The sequence below is a fragment of the Phoca vitulina genome, unplaced genomic scaffold, assembly GCF_004348235.1.
Source record: "Phoca vitulina isolate PV1807 unplaced genomic scaffold, GSC_HSeal_1.0 scaffold25, whole genome shotgun sequence".
NCBI lineage: Eukaryota > Metazoa > Chordata > Mammalia > Carnivora > Phocidae > Phoca > Phoca vitulina.
This window is the reverse complement of record NW_022589728.1, coordinates 8,126,606-8,140,328: the sequence shown is the minus strand read 5'-3', so window position 1 is coordinate 8,140,328 and position 13,723 is coordinate 8,126,606. Positions and strand designations below refer to the sequence as shown.

The following is a 13,723-nucleotide window of genomic DNA, read 5'->3' as shown; positions in this document are numbered from 1 at the left end:
CAGCATTGTCTATAAGGAGATCCCACTGTCACCATTTCTAAGCACCAGCACTTGCTTTCATAGCTGGTGAGCTGACTTGGGTGAAAACATCTGGATCAACCATAGTTTCCATTAATATTCAGCTGAGTAACCTTCCCTGACCATTTCAGTTGTTGAAAGGAATTGCTCTCCTTCTGCTTCTCAAACTTCAATGTGCGTACTAATCCCCAGGGGATCTTGTTCAACCGTAGGTCATGATTCAGTAGGTCGAGGCGAGCCTGAGATTCTGCATCCCTGAGACACCTTTGAGAGATGCGGATGCTGCAGGCTGCAGATCCTACACCTTGAGTTGCAAGCCAATAGCTCCACTCTTAGCACAACGTCACAGACAGAGTTGGGGTGTGAGCGTGACATGCCTCCTCTCCTAGACAGTAAACCTTTGGAGAGCATATTCTTTTTCGTACATGTTCCTTACAATGATCTGAAGCAGATGTTTGTGGAATCCATGATTAAAAGGTTATCAGTGGTCACTTATTTTTGTCATTCTATTCTCAGCAACCGATTACAGTGACCAAGTCATGATTTAGTCGGTGGACTGTTAATGAATTTGCACATATCAACGGTGACTGAGTGAGAACCTACCTGCGATCCCAGCTCTTCGCCCTCCCCTCCCTGGGATCAGAAGTAGACCTCCAGGCTCAGGCCTTACTCTCAATATCTGACCAGGGAGAAATTATATAATGAGAACATAAATGAAGCAAATTTCCCTTTAGTTTTATATCGTGAAGCACAGTGTTACAGTTTGCTTTCATGATACCCTTGATTTCAGATTCTCACTTACCTTTACTATTATTAGCAAGTTTGTTCCTGGCCCTCACTTGGATTCCCAGGTTTTTATTATGTTACCATTTGTGATGGCCACTTCTTCCCTACTTCTGATCTGTGTATTAACACAGGACTATCAGGTCAAACACCTCCAGACTACTGACCCCACTGGTGCCCTCAATATCAAGTTGACCTAAACCTGAGCATTTTCACAACTGAAGTTTTGCCCCTTTGTTCCTAGAACCAACTCATCTAATGGAATCTTGGTCTGGTTAGTGAAGCCTCACTTTCAGCTTTGCTGTGATGAGTTTTATAATGGATGTCAGTACAATTTTCCCATTCACACTACCAAGGATTGAAATTTGACCCTCTGATTTTGGAACAAAATTCTCTGTTTTTGTTCATTTCTCTCATGTCCTTCTCTCATGGCCAAATTTTTCTCCCCCAGGCTAATAAGTGCATGCCTTAACAACAATACTTTCATCTCTCTATGAGCCCATCAGAGAATGGAACTCAGTGAGTTTCCAGGGTATTTGGTCATGCTTCCTTGACAGAAACTTCAGGTTTCCTCCCTTACTCATTTGAGTCCAACCTTTCTTTCTTTCTTTCTTTGGGAGTGGGGGCAGAGGGAGAGAGAGAATCTCAAGCAGGTTCCACACCCAGTGCAGAGCCAGACGTGGGGCTCAATCTCACGACCCTGAGATCATGACCTGAGCTGAAACCAACAGTGGGATGCTCAACTGAGTGAGCCACCCAGGTGCTTCATGATTCCAACCTTATCTTAAAGTAGGTAGATATTATGCCCTTAAATAACCATAACTATTTACTACTTTTCAAAAGTATGAAGAAAGATATTATTTATGCCCTCCTTAGAATAGTGTCACATTACCTGTTCCTGGGTAGAACTCAGTGTTTCAAACCCAACCATCGCCAAATCAACAAAATTCCTATAGGACATCTGTGACTACTACTCTTAACAGCACATCCCCTGGAAATATGAAACCCTATGGGACATACTTCCTAATTTATATTAAAAAAACAGATCCAAGTACTGCAAATCTCTTCAGAGAGTCTTCTGGAATTGACCTACATTTAAAAAAATAATTGTTATCAATTTTACTTTTGTAAAGTAGGAAATTAATTAATGAGCTGCCAATCTACCAAAATAAAGAAACCTTTACAAATCCTTTCCCCTGCTTTGCTGAAGGATCATTTCTTCATTGTTACTGTTACATTGATACAGTGACTAGGCCATAAACCAAAGATGCAAGTAATGAAGGACCATTTTGCTATGGTTCCTGCTATAAGGGCTACCTTTGTTTTGATTATTGACTCTCTGCTACTGAAAAAAGACCTGAAAAGTAAAGAATTCCTATATCTTTATTCATGTCTATTATCTGAGCTTCAGAAAGAAGTCCAGCTGCTTTTTACATGGATGAAATCTCTCAGATTGGTGGTTCAGAAAGGTGACTTTGTCCTTCTTAAATACGGTGTACTTGATGGGAAGCCAAGTCAAAGTCATCCTAAGTCTTTTTAGACTCGTATTCACTGTAGATCCTACTTTTTCTATATATGCATGATTTTCTATTTGACTAATCCTCACCTACCCCACACACTGCCCACTGCTCTGTTTATATAAAAGGATTCCCCTGACAGGAAAACAGGGCATGTGCATAAATTAAACAAAAGAAGTAGAACTGATTCAAACAGCCTACTTATGAATCATGAAGATGAAAAAATAGTTTGACATACTTCAGATCACTTTAAAATAGATGCTTAATTTTTTTAAAAAAATATCTTAAATGTCGTCATGGGGTTGAAAATTGTTCAGCTTCATGACAGATGTCTAACATCCTAGAGATCCAGGCAAGTCTTATCCAGGAAAGGTTAATGCACTGCTTTCTGGTTCTAGCAGAGAGTAACATATCCCTATCCCTTAATGAGTACAGACCTGGAGACAGTCTCTGTATAGAGCTTAAATTCAATTTCTAGCACACTAAATCAGTGACAGTGTAACCCAGGACAGGCTTTTAATTTTAAAGCAAACCTAGCTCTGACAACAGCCTTCTCATTGACATAATGGATAGCTCTTTTTAAGCCCATGAAGCATTGTTCTTATTTGCTAATCATAGCACCCCAGCTGTGCATACCTCACTACATGAAATGGAAATGGTAATTTTGGCTTCCCAGGTCTACATGGTAGATATCTTAGAATTAGTAATAAGGGAACACTTTCCACATCAGTTTCAAATGCTTAGATATGGGTTTTTGTGAATATGGTGTTATTTGATTATAACTAAAATTCAGAAATGACACAAAATAAGTTACATTACACAAATAAGCTTAAGATTCTCTCTTCGTGTATGAAATCATACCGGTTCCTAGACCTTAGACACTAACGTTATCAACTCTGGCAAGTCCCTTGTAGATGCCCTTTGACTTACGTAACCAGAGAAATGCTATAATAATGGCTTTAGAAGAACATGTAGAGACTCTGTGGTGCACATATTCTGGGGATTGGGCAAATAGAATTTATAATAAGAGCAAAACCAGCATTTTGGACCTGGAAAGAACCTTGAATGTTATTTTTTGACCAATCATATCATTGGTCAAATGGAAAATTGAGACTCAGAAGGGGGAAACCAAAAGAATATGTAAACTTTGTCGGAACCCAAGAGCTGCGCTGTGTCATCATGCTGACACAGGTAACAGAGAACTTAGATGACCTGTCTGGGGTCTGAGCTACCAAGCAGCTAATTCATCTCTTCTAACTCCTCACATAGTCCACTTCCCCAAAGGACAGCTGCCTTTGTAAAGAAAAACCATCACTGATGGTTCTAATATTGACCCATCATCTTAGGGTTGGGAAAGATCTAATGCTGTCATTCAGATCATTGCCTCTAGAAAATTTCCAGACTGGCTTATTTCCATTTTAATCCTTCTTTAGTTTCTTTTGCAACCAGCAATCTATATTAGCTCTACATGTATACAAGACATGTAATTACTGTTTTATGGTGATAAGAATTATGGTATTGATGGGAGTAGTAGTAGTAATAGCAGAAGCTACAAACTTGCTTTGCATAGACAAATAGAAGCACCAGAAATACAGAAATCGTCCCATACATAAATATATTCTCAGACAGTCAAGTGTAGGTAAGAATTAAGTGAAAAAGATCTATCCCAAAGCTTTCCCAGGCTGACTTTTCTATCAGCAAGAACAGGAATGTCAAGCTGGGGTTCTGCGTGTACCTTTCTCAGAGAAGAACTAGTACTTTGTGAAATTTGGCCCCACTTCCCTAATTCTAGTGATCTAAAAAAAAAAAAAAAAAAAAGAGCTGGGGCAATGGGTGGTATCTTTTCTAGATTACAACACCCTTTCTGATTCACTGCACCCTTAGAAACTCAAGAAGCAAACAAACAAGCAACAAGTTCAGCCCCTTTCTCATAAAGAAGAGAGAATAATGCCTGGGCTTCGTTCACAGGTCAGTAAATATTCACTTATTCACTGAGCATGTATTCTTATTCATGTAATTTCCACAACTACTAGAATAACTTCACAAGGACTTGCCTGTGGTCTTGCCTCCTGACTGGCCATGCCATCAATTACCAGTGACACCAGCATATAGCTGGAAGGAAGTCACTTGGTGGTGGTAAGAATTAGGCAATATCATTCAAGAGAATTTGTTCTTTTCCTGACATCCACCAACACATTATAACTATTTTATAAAATTATACCTGATAAGCACTTTCTCATGACTAGCAGCACACTGCACCTTATATTTGATAATGCATAAGAATATAAATACAATTAAATCCAGTTCTAATCCCTAAGTCTTGCTTCCATAGGCCTAGTTAGTGCACCATTCAAATTCTAAAACAAGTCACTGGATTAGCCAGTGAGTCCATATAAAGGGGAATCATCCTGTTTACCTGTTACTCAGTGATTGGAGCTATTTAATATCATAGCTAGACAATTTCATCTGAACTGTAAAATACAGAACATGTTTAATAGCAAGTTGTGTACTTGGATATTCAAACATTAAGGAGTTTTTTGTAAGTGACTGAGCAAAGACCTTCAAATCTACTGACCCAAGGATTTGTGAATATTGTTCAAAAACGATAGCATCCATTTGTATAGATACTACTTTTAACTGCTCTATGAAGGAAGTCTGAAAGTCCATCAGAATGTAACAAGCATAACATTTTTTTTTCACCCTTGTGAAGTAAACAGGATATAGTTCAAGTGAAAGGAAAAAATACAACTTTTGCACTAGTTATTGCAAAGATATTGAAATAGGTACATCGACCACACAGATTTATGCATAAATTATTCCAACTCATACAGAATCCCCAGTAAATGCACAGAGGACTGTCTGGTTTTGTGTGGATTTATATCTGTTAGGTAACTCAGAGATTTAAATACCAAGCCCAGCACTCAAGGATGTTACATAGATTTGTGATTCCCCAGTGAAGACACCAGGTTCATAAACCAATGAATAGATTTCAAAGTAACATAACTGCCGGGTTTCAAGCAAACTCCTACTTCTTTCACCCATGAAAAAGCAAAGATTAGTCCACTATGTTTGGAGCAGCATATAATGATGGCAACTGTCATAAAATCTCAATGCCAGAAGATGATCTTTTAGTTCAACCTTCTGCGTGATACTTAAAAGTTTTTTCTGCTGCAACTCTGCCTACAGTTTTTGAAACTATGCTTAGACCCTCCAACAGTGGGGAACTCACTGCTTCTAAGGAATTATTGTTGATCTTTGGATGCCTTTGACTAGTTAAAAAATGCATCCTTACATTGATTCAAAATCTCTCCTGTAACTCCTCTGCATCTTGTCCTAGAGACCCTACACAAAAGTCCTATGCCTCCTCCTCATTACAACCCTTCAGTACTTACCAGACAGCACTGAACTTCTCAGCCTTCCCTTCTACCTAATGATCCCTAATCTCATCAACCATCTCTCATGTTGTTTTTCTCCTCCCGCATCAATATTGAATTCTAGCCTAGAATCGGTGCAGAACTCTATGACTTAAAGAGAAAAACACTGAACATTCTCTGTCTCAATTTCCACATTGGCAAAATGGAAGTGCTACCTCAAAAATCTTCAAAGAGGATCAAATAGGAAAGACATGGAAGTCCTCTGAAAATTGAAAAGTGTTAATAGAAATAGAAAAAACAAATTTCTAAGGACCAGGAAACCTAAATTTCAATAAGCTGAAGACCACGGTATCCTAAGGAAAATCTCTTCAAAAAGTAGAAGAAAATAAAATTATTTTACTTTAGTGTAAATCAATGAAAAATTTCAACCAATCTGTTTTTCTGAAAAATCACTACCCCACCTTGTTGGGCCTATTGATACACCCCAATTACATCTAAACTCAATCCCTTTAAAATCAACGAATTTTAATAAATGGAAAAGACATCACTGAATCGGAGAGGAATTGATGGCTTGTTCTCTGAAACTCAACTTTGTCCCATTCCTTTGGATGAAACAATGTTTGAACACTTTGTTAACAATCCCTTCTCCCCTCTCTGGCCCTCATAATCCTTCAAGGATTCCTCCATGCTTTCAGAATAAAATCTATATCCCTTTCTTTGTAGACCCAATGAATTCTCCCTCCTCATCTCTAGCTACTATCTCTCACTCCCTATTCCAAGCATACACTTATCTGGCCTTGTTCCTTCTTGCCCCGCCCACCCCTGTTCCTTTACACAAAGTTATATCCAAGTTAAAGGCTCTGAGGCCAATGCCCTACTTTATTCAGACAGCAGATTTTCTTACCATTCAAACCTTCACTCAAACATCCCCTTCTCCAGGATTTCATCTGAATCACTAAGATGGTCTGGGTTTCTTATTTCTATCATAGCACTTATTTCCTTATATTGAAATTGTCTGTTTACTTTTCCTCTTCCTCACCAGACAGTAGAATCCCTGAAAGATGATGTATATTTTATCCATCTTGGGGTAGTTAGTAACTAACACAGTGCCTTGCATAGAGTAGGGACTCACTATATGTTGAATGAATAAATTAATTAATATGCAGTAGAGAGAACACAAATATACAGGAAAGTGACCATCGATCCCGCCTGACCTTTACCAGAGTTCAGAACTAACTCCAAATCAATAAAGTATTTTTTCAGTAGTCGAAGTCAAACCTAGATGCTATTTCCCTACCCATTCTTGATCTCTAGAACCTCTTTATCATTTGCAAAGCACTTTCTACATGTTCACATACATTCCGCCATTTAATCATTAATGCCACCGCAAGACCGTGTTACTCAGCTGGGATTTAACGCAACAAGCTCAGCATGTCCACATGGTGTAGTAAGAGGAGCACTGGCCTTAAGAGTCAGACAAGCTGAGGCCCAGTCCTCATTCTGCCAGTTGACTATTGGTGTGTTACTGGACAGACCTCCTATCCCATCAAAACGGCAGCTCCCTCTCCCACTTTGTCACGCTTGGTGAAGGTAAAGTGTCTTTTTCAGACATTGTTGTCATTATTATCCAAGTTGGCAGTTGGAGATAAGCTAAATGATCCAGAAAGAGCACAAACTTTAGGGTAAGGTGGGCCTGGCTTTGACTCCTAGCTGTATCACATAATAGGCAGGGAATTTTGTGCCAGTTAATGAACATCCCTGAGCCAGTTTTCTCATATATAGAGATACTAATGATTTTCTCTTGGGTTACTGTAAAGCTTAGATGAGATAAAGAGTATAAAAACATTTATAAATTTTTTAAGTGCCATATAAAATTGCTATTATTATTGTTCTTGTTTGGCCAGGTTTAAGAATGACTTAGAACAATGTTTCTCAAAGTGCCCTGGGTGCCACATCATCACAAGAGTATTGAATAAGTTACCCTTAAAAAGTTATTGATAACTGCACACTAGCTTATTAAAGGCTCTGAGAAGTCCTGCTGGAGAGAGAGTTGTTTAACTCCATTTAACCTGCCATTTTCCAATTTATTTGAATAGGGAACACATGTTAGACCTTGTGGACTATCAAGCATGAGAAAAGCAGAAATGTTCGTTCACCAGGTCTTCTCCATGAGACTCTCATGATAGATATTCAGAAACAAAAACCAAAATAGTAAAACAGTAAAAGTACTCTCTATTCTACCATCCACTGACTCACTGACTTATTGTTTGCAATATGCCTACTTGCATTTAGAAGACAACCAAATATGTACATATCATACATACACAGGAAAAATTAAGGTAGAATTTTAAGAGTGAGTCATAAATTCTGAAGGAAGAAAGCGTCTAGATATAATTGATCATCAGTGTGAAAACTAAAAATTGTTCTGATGGGGCATTTGTGATTCCCCCTGGCTGAACTGCCCTCTTAGTAACTTCTGGAATCATATGAAATGAACAAGAAAAAAAAAGTACTTATTAATTTGCAGGCACATTTCCTTTAAAGTCATAATTGCTCTTTTCACATGGTAGCGAAAGTTCACTTCATTATTTCAGAATCAACTCCTGTGACCTTAAAAGCTGCCATTAATTTCCCATTAGTAAACTTTAATTAAAATGAATATGTATCATTGATTTCAGCAGTTGCATTCGTAATAAGTGTATAAATACATTCAAATCTTGCCCAAAATGTTTCAAATAGCTATTTCTGAACAAGCAAACACTTTGATGTTATTTCAAAGGCTTGTATCTACCGAAAGCTTTTAGAATCTTGCCCTTACCTAAAATAACTAGAATTTCATGGGAATACAAGGAAAAGTTACCAACCTAGCTAAAATCTATTTTATTGATCTTAAAAAGTAGCATGTTAAAACATGAATAATGACCTCTGAGCTTTGAACCAATCATTACCTTGGTGTTTCTGCAACATTTGTGTATAGTGCATGGAAAAGAAAAGCTAGAAGAAGCAGAGGGATGCTCCTAATTTAAGGCATCCTAATGATCTAAGATAACAGTCTGATACAATAATCTGAGATGAACTGCATTTCACCAGCTTATTATCTCAAAGATGCATCTGCTATGCAAAGTTCCATTCCAATATTCCACACTCGGAGAAGCTGAAACAATTCAGAATGCAACTGAATTCCATGAACTTTCTGATCCCTTTCCCATGTCCTACATTAGGCTAAAGTTTGTTTGTTCATTTGTTTAAACATACTTCATAAAGAGAAAGTGAGGCTGAGTCTTAGATCATACTTCCACCAAGTTACCCCACTAGCCTCCAAATATCTTAACTAGAGCCCAAGAACAGTTAGATAATTCAGACTTACATATGGAGCACATTATTCTGAAAATATACAAGTATCTGAAAATACTTTCAACAATACTTCCTCCCAGACAACCATGCATTAGCAGGAAAAGCTTCAAAACCTCTAAGGAAAACATTGTAGAAATACTTGACAAAGAGGGGTCATGTGTGACCACAGTTTCTCCAAGGGTTGGGTTGGTTAATGTATTTGTCGGACAGCCTGTGCTTTTCCTTCTGCATGCAACTGTCCTGAGATAACTAAATGTCATTTTTCCACTGGGAAAATGCTCGGTTTAGAAGGTCTAGTAAATACAACGATAATTAAAATTATTTTTTCAGTTCACAGAATTTGATATGATATTGTTCAGAAAGTATCAATGGATAGTTCTTAAGTTAATATATTGAGAAGTGTTTGCATTATTTACATAAATGTAGACATTTTAAAGGTGATTAAAAATAAGTGATTTCCAAATCCTGCATAAAGTTTGCAAAAGTTAACAAATGGAATGTTAAGCTTCATTTTCCACATTATCAGATTAAAACTACTAATCATATGCACCTAGCCACTAAACAATTTCAGTAATTAACATAAACATTTGAGTTCTTCCTCAAACTTGAATAAGGGCATCAAGCTGTAAGTCTTCATAATAGTCATTCATGGAACATAACAGCTATCACATTTAACTGGTATTTCAAAGTCCTTTGAGTCCAAAACATAGAGGTTTCCAACATCAACTTGTCTGACTGCATATCATATACCCCTTTTCCAGAAAGTATCTGTTTGAAAAAAAAGTTCCACAGTTTGAAAGGTCACTGTCTATGGCAATGTTTACCCTGCTTTACAAAGCAGTGGTCCCAGGAAAGGTTGCAAAATAACCATATTTGCTCTTCTCAAGAAAAACACTACTGTTCACCACAAATAAAATAAGTATTTAATCCCATTCCACAAATTCTCTGAGTCATTTCCACATGGGATACCTCAGCAGAGTTAATGATTTCTAATGTTCTTTATCACAAAGGTAACTACAAATGAAATTGAATTGGACACCAGCCTAGCAGCATATAGCCCCACATTGGTGCACTTATTAGGAAGTTTTCTCATTTTACTTAAACTACACATTTATTAAGTCATTGGAAACCCAAAAAGCTCTGGAAAGTTAACATCTAAGGGCTTCAATACAAAGAATTTTTGTAGGTGTAAAATATTGCTTCAAAAAGCTATTAAAAACACATAAAAGTTGGAGGAACCTATTTCTGAGCAACCTGTTTCAATATATTCCTAAATCTAGGCAGTTACTACTCAAATGACAGCTCCCTCTGCCCAGCGAGTTTAGCCTTGTGTTCCAGTTTCTAAGTGGAAGTGATATCTGTGTAAAAAGACTTGGTAGATCAGATGACAAGCAGCAGAGCAACCAATGAAGATGCCAAGTACGATTAAAGTTTACAAGACGCACTACCCCTTTTCGAAGGGTTTTCAGTTGTGTGGGAATTCCGAATAGGGGGATAGTGCAAGATAATCAGAAAGTGCATCATAAAAGTAAGTCTGGGCCCCATAAAGTGTACTTACTCATATTTGGAGATAGATATAAATACAGATTATAGATAGAGATATAGGTATAGGTATTCTCCGAGAAAAAGACAAGCCATCTCCAACAGTGAGAATTACAAGGTGGGTACTTCACAGCAGTAAGAATTCCCATATAACTAGAATTAGCAACAGGGAACAAAAGAAGGCATCCAAATTGCAATATACACCTTTGAACTGAACATAATAAAAAAGGATTTTTAGAAGATGTGACAGGAATCCTCTCCTACTCACTGAGACAATATCACTAAAAATGGGGAGGGGGTAGCATATAAACATAGAGAAGCTAGTGAAGCAGAGTGGGAACACAGAAGGGATAGGTTGATCAAAACCACTTTGCTGCCTGTCCCTTGTTTCTCACTTCCCTCCCACCCTAGGTTGTGATCACAAATCTTAAAAATGCAAAGCCCAGTTTAAGAAAAAGAAGAAAAAAACTGAAAGAGTGTGCCTAGGGTTACTACCAGAGCAACCCTAAACAATTTCCGTGCAAAAGCAAAGCAGCGATGATGTAGCAGCAGCAGCAGATCTCCCTCTTCCCCACCCCTGATACGGTACCTCCAGATTTGCCCGAGCTGCAAGATGTGGATGAGTGACTGCAGGAGCCAGATGCAGAAGGAGCAGGACGCAGACCTGTGTTTGCCGCTGGCCCGGGTGGCCCCGCTACTGTTGCTACCGCTGTTGGTGGCGGCGATGTTGCTCTTACTGGCGTTGGATGCTTGCCTTTGCGGCGTGGAAGGACGAGCCTCGCCTTCCGCGGCTGCAGACCCACTGCTGGCCACCGTCTTGCAATCGGCTCCAGGCTGCGGGCAGCTGGAGGCGGCTGTGGTCGTGGCGCTGTCCTCGGTGCTGAAATCGTGAACAAACCAGCGGAAGCTGAACACTTGCACCGAGAGCGAGCCGAGCACCACGAAGAAGAGCGTGAGCCCGAACCACCAGCGCTGGCCGCGCAAGTAGTAGTCCACGGCGAGCCAGATGTCCGTGCCCACGTCCGCGAAGTACACGGCCACGGCGGCCAGGATCCAGAGGCAGTCCCACAGCGAGTAGCGCCGCTGCTCCCTGCCCAGGCGCAGGCACAGCGCCGCCGAGCCCGCCCCGCTGCCGCCCGGGCCGCCAACGCCGCCGCCCGGGCCGCCCAAGCCCCCGGAGCCGCCGCCCGAGCCGCCGCTCCCGGCGCAGCAGCAGCAGCAGCGCGAGCAGCCGCCGCCGTCCGGGCAGCAGCCGCCCACGGCCGCCTCCTCGTCCTCGGCTCCCGACCCCGACGGCAAGCCCGGAGCCAATCCCTGCACCGAGCCCGAGTGGTCCGAGTTCTGCAGCGGGGTGAACGCCACGTCGCTGCTCTTCTTCATTTTCAGCCTCCCGTCTGACTTAGCGGCCATGATGCCTCCAAACCGGAGGAGAGCCCTCCTTTATCTGACACCTTTCCCCGCTGTCTCCTCCTCCCGCCACCTCCTCGCCTCGCCCCGGCTTCCCTCCCTGGCGGCGCGGCTCCCCCTCCTCCCGCTCCTGCGCCGGCTCGCCCGCCGCCGCCCGCCGGGCTGGGCGCTGGGCCGGGCTAGCGGCGCGCCTGGGGCCGGCAGGAGCGCCGCCTGGCTGCCTGCGCGGAGCCAAGCTGCTCGCAGCGCCCCGCGCGCGCCCCTGCCAGCCGCCCGCGCTCCTCGCCGTCCCAGCCCCGCGGCTGCCGCCCGAGCTGCCGCCGCCGCCAGCAGCAGGAGCAGCAGCGGCCGCCGCGGCGCTCCTCGGACCTGCACATTCCTCTCCTCCCCTCGCGCGCGCTCCCTCCTCCCGCTTCCTCTCCTCCACCAGCTGACTCCGAGGGAGAGGATGACCTCATCCCTTCTCTTCCAGCTGCCGCCGCTCCCACCCCGGCTCGGGAGGGGCGAGAGAGGAGGAGGGCCCCGGAGGAGGGGCCGGGACCAAGACGCGCGGCTGCAGTGGGGGTGGGCGGCCGGCCGGTCCCGGGGGCCGAGAGCGGCGGCCGAGAGGCCGGAGGGGGACGGTCGAGGGCCCCAGCCCACGGGATTTCGGGGAAAGCTGGGTGGATTTTAATGACACAGGGGGAGGGGCAGGAGGGCGCAGAGAGGAGGGGTCCCGGCGTCCAGCCCTCGCGGAGGTCGAAGAGTGGGAACGGGCGGGTGTGGCGGTGGCGAGGACAGAGGGAGCGCAGGCCTCTTTGTATTCCGTTCTGATCTGCGGGTACCTGGAGAAGGGCTAGAGCTGGCGACGGTTGGGAAACAGGGTTTAACTCGGACGCCTGGGCCCCGAACGCTGGCAGCGGCAGTGGGTGTGCCCGGCCTTGGAAGAGTTGGGGAGGGAGAGGGCGTGCAGGGCCCGCAAAGGCACCGAGCGGAGCGCAGAACCGCTAGCCCAGAGTGCTGCGCAGAGTGGGCGGGTCCGCGGGGAGCCCCAGCCCGTGCCCTCGGGGGAAGGAACGAGCCGGAGTTCTCGGGTGAGCGGGAGCGCCCGGTTCCCGGAGGTGAGGAGGCGGCCCGGCCGCCCTCCGTGGTCCAGGTCCACGCCGCCCGGTCAGCACGCCCCACGCGCTCTCAGCGGCGGGAAGCAGCGGAGCCACGGGGAGCGGCAGGCCCGGAGGCTGCCTTCGACCGTCTCTTCCCGCGGGTGGGAAACGCAGCACCCCAGGCAGCGGCTCGGAGCGCCGCGGGGCTGCTGGGCGGGGCCGACAACAGCGGGAAACTGAGTACCGGCCGGCGGGTGGGGAGCCGCGAGCTGGCGCCACCTCCCCTACTCCAAAACAAGAATTACCTTCTCTTAAAGCTACAGGAGTTACGGACTTGATGTGTGGTCCCACAGCTCCAGAAACGACTCGAATAAATTAAATCCGTGATCGAAGTGGTTCACCAAATTAGATATAAAGAGGATATAGGATACTTGGGCGCTTGAAAAAATTCTTAAAAACCCAATACATATAGGATCCTTTTTTTCTTTCTTTTTTTTTATTATGTTATGTTAATCACCATACATTACATCATTAGTTTTTGATATAGTGTTCCTAGATTCATTGTTTGCGTTTAACACCCAGTGCTCCATTCAGTACGTGCCCTCTTTAATACCCATGGGGGGATGGGTTAGCTTGGTGATGGGTA

At 43.3% G+C, this 13,723-nt stretch overlaps 1 protein-coding gene across 2 annotated transcripts in view; it reads right to left on the bottom strand.

Annotated features, from left to right (window-relative positions):
- Window positions 1-12,115, bottom strand: part of XKR4 (XK related 4) — a 435,155-nt gene extending 423,040 nt beyond the window's left edge. For both annotated transcript variants that reach the window (XR_004301496.1, XM_032421935.1), the window contains exon 1: window positions 11,178-12,115. Coding sequence is in view for 1 of the 2 variants with exons in the window: in XM_032421935.1 (XP_032277826.1) it covers window positions 11,178-11,998 (821 nt within the window). In the remaining variant the exon portion in view is untranslated. The remainder of the gene's footprint in view (window positions 1-11,177) is intronic.
- Between the last annotated feature and the right edge of the window lie 1,608 nt (window positions 12,116-13,723).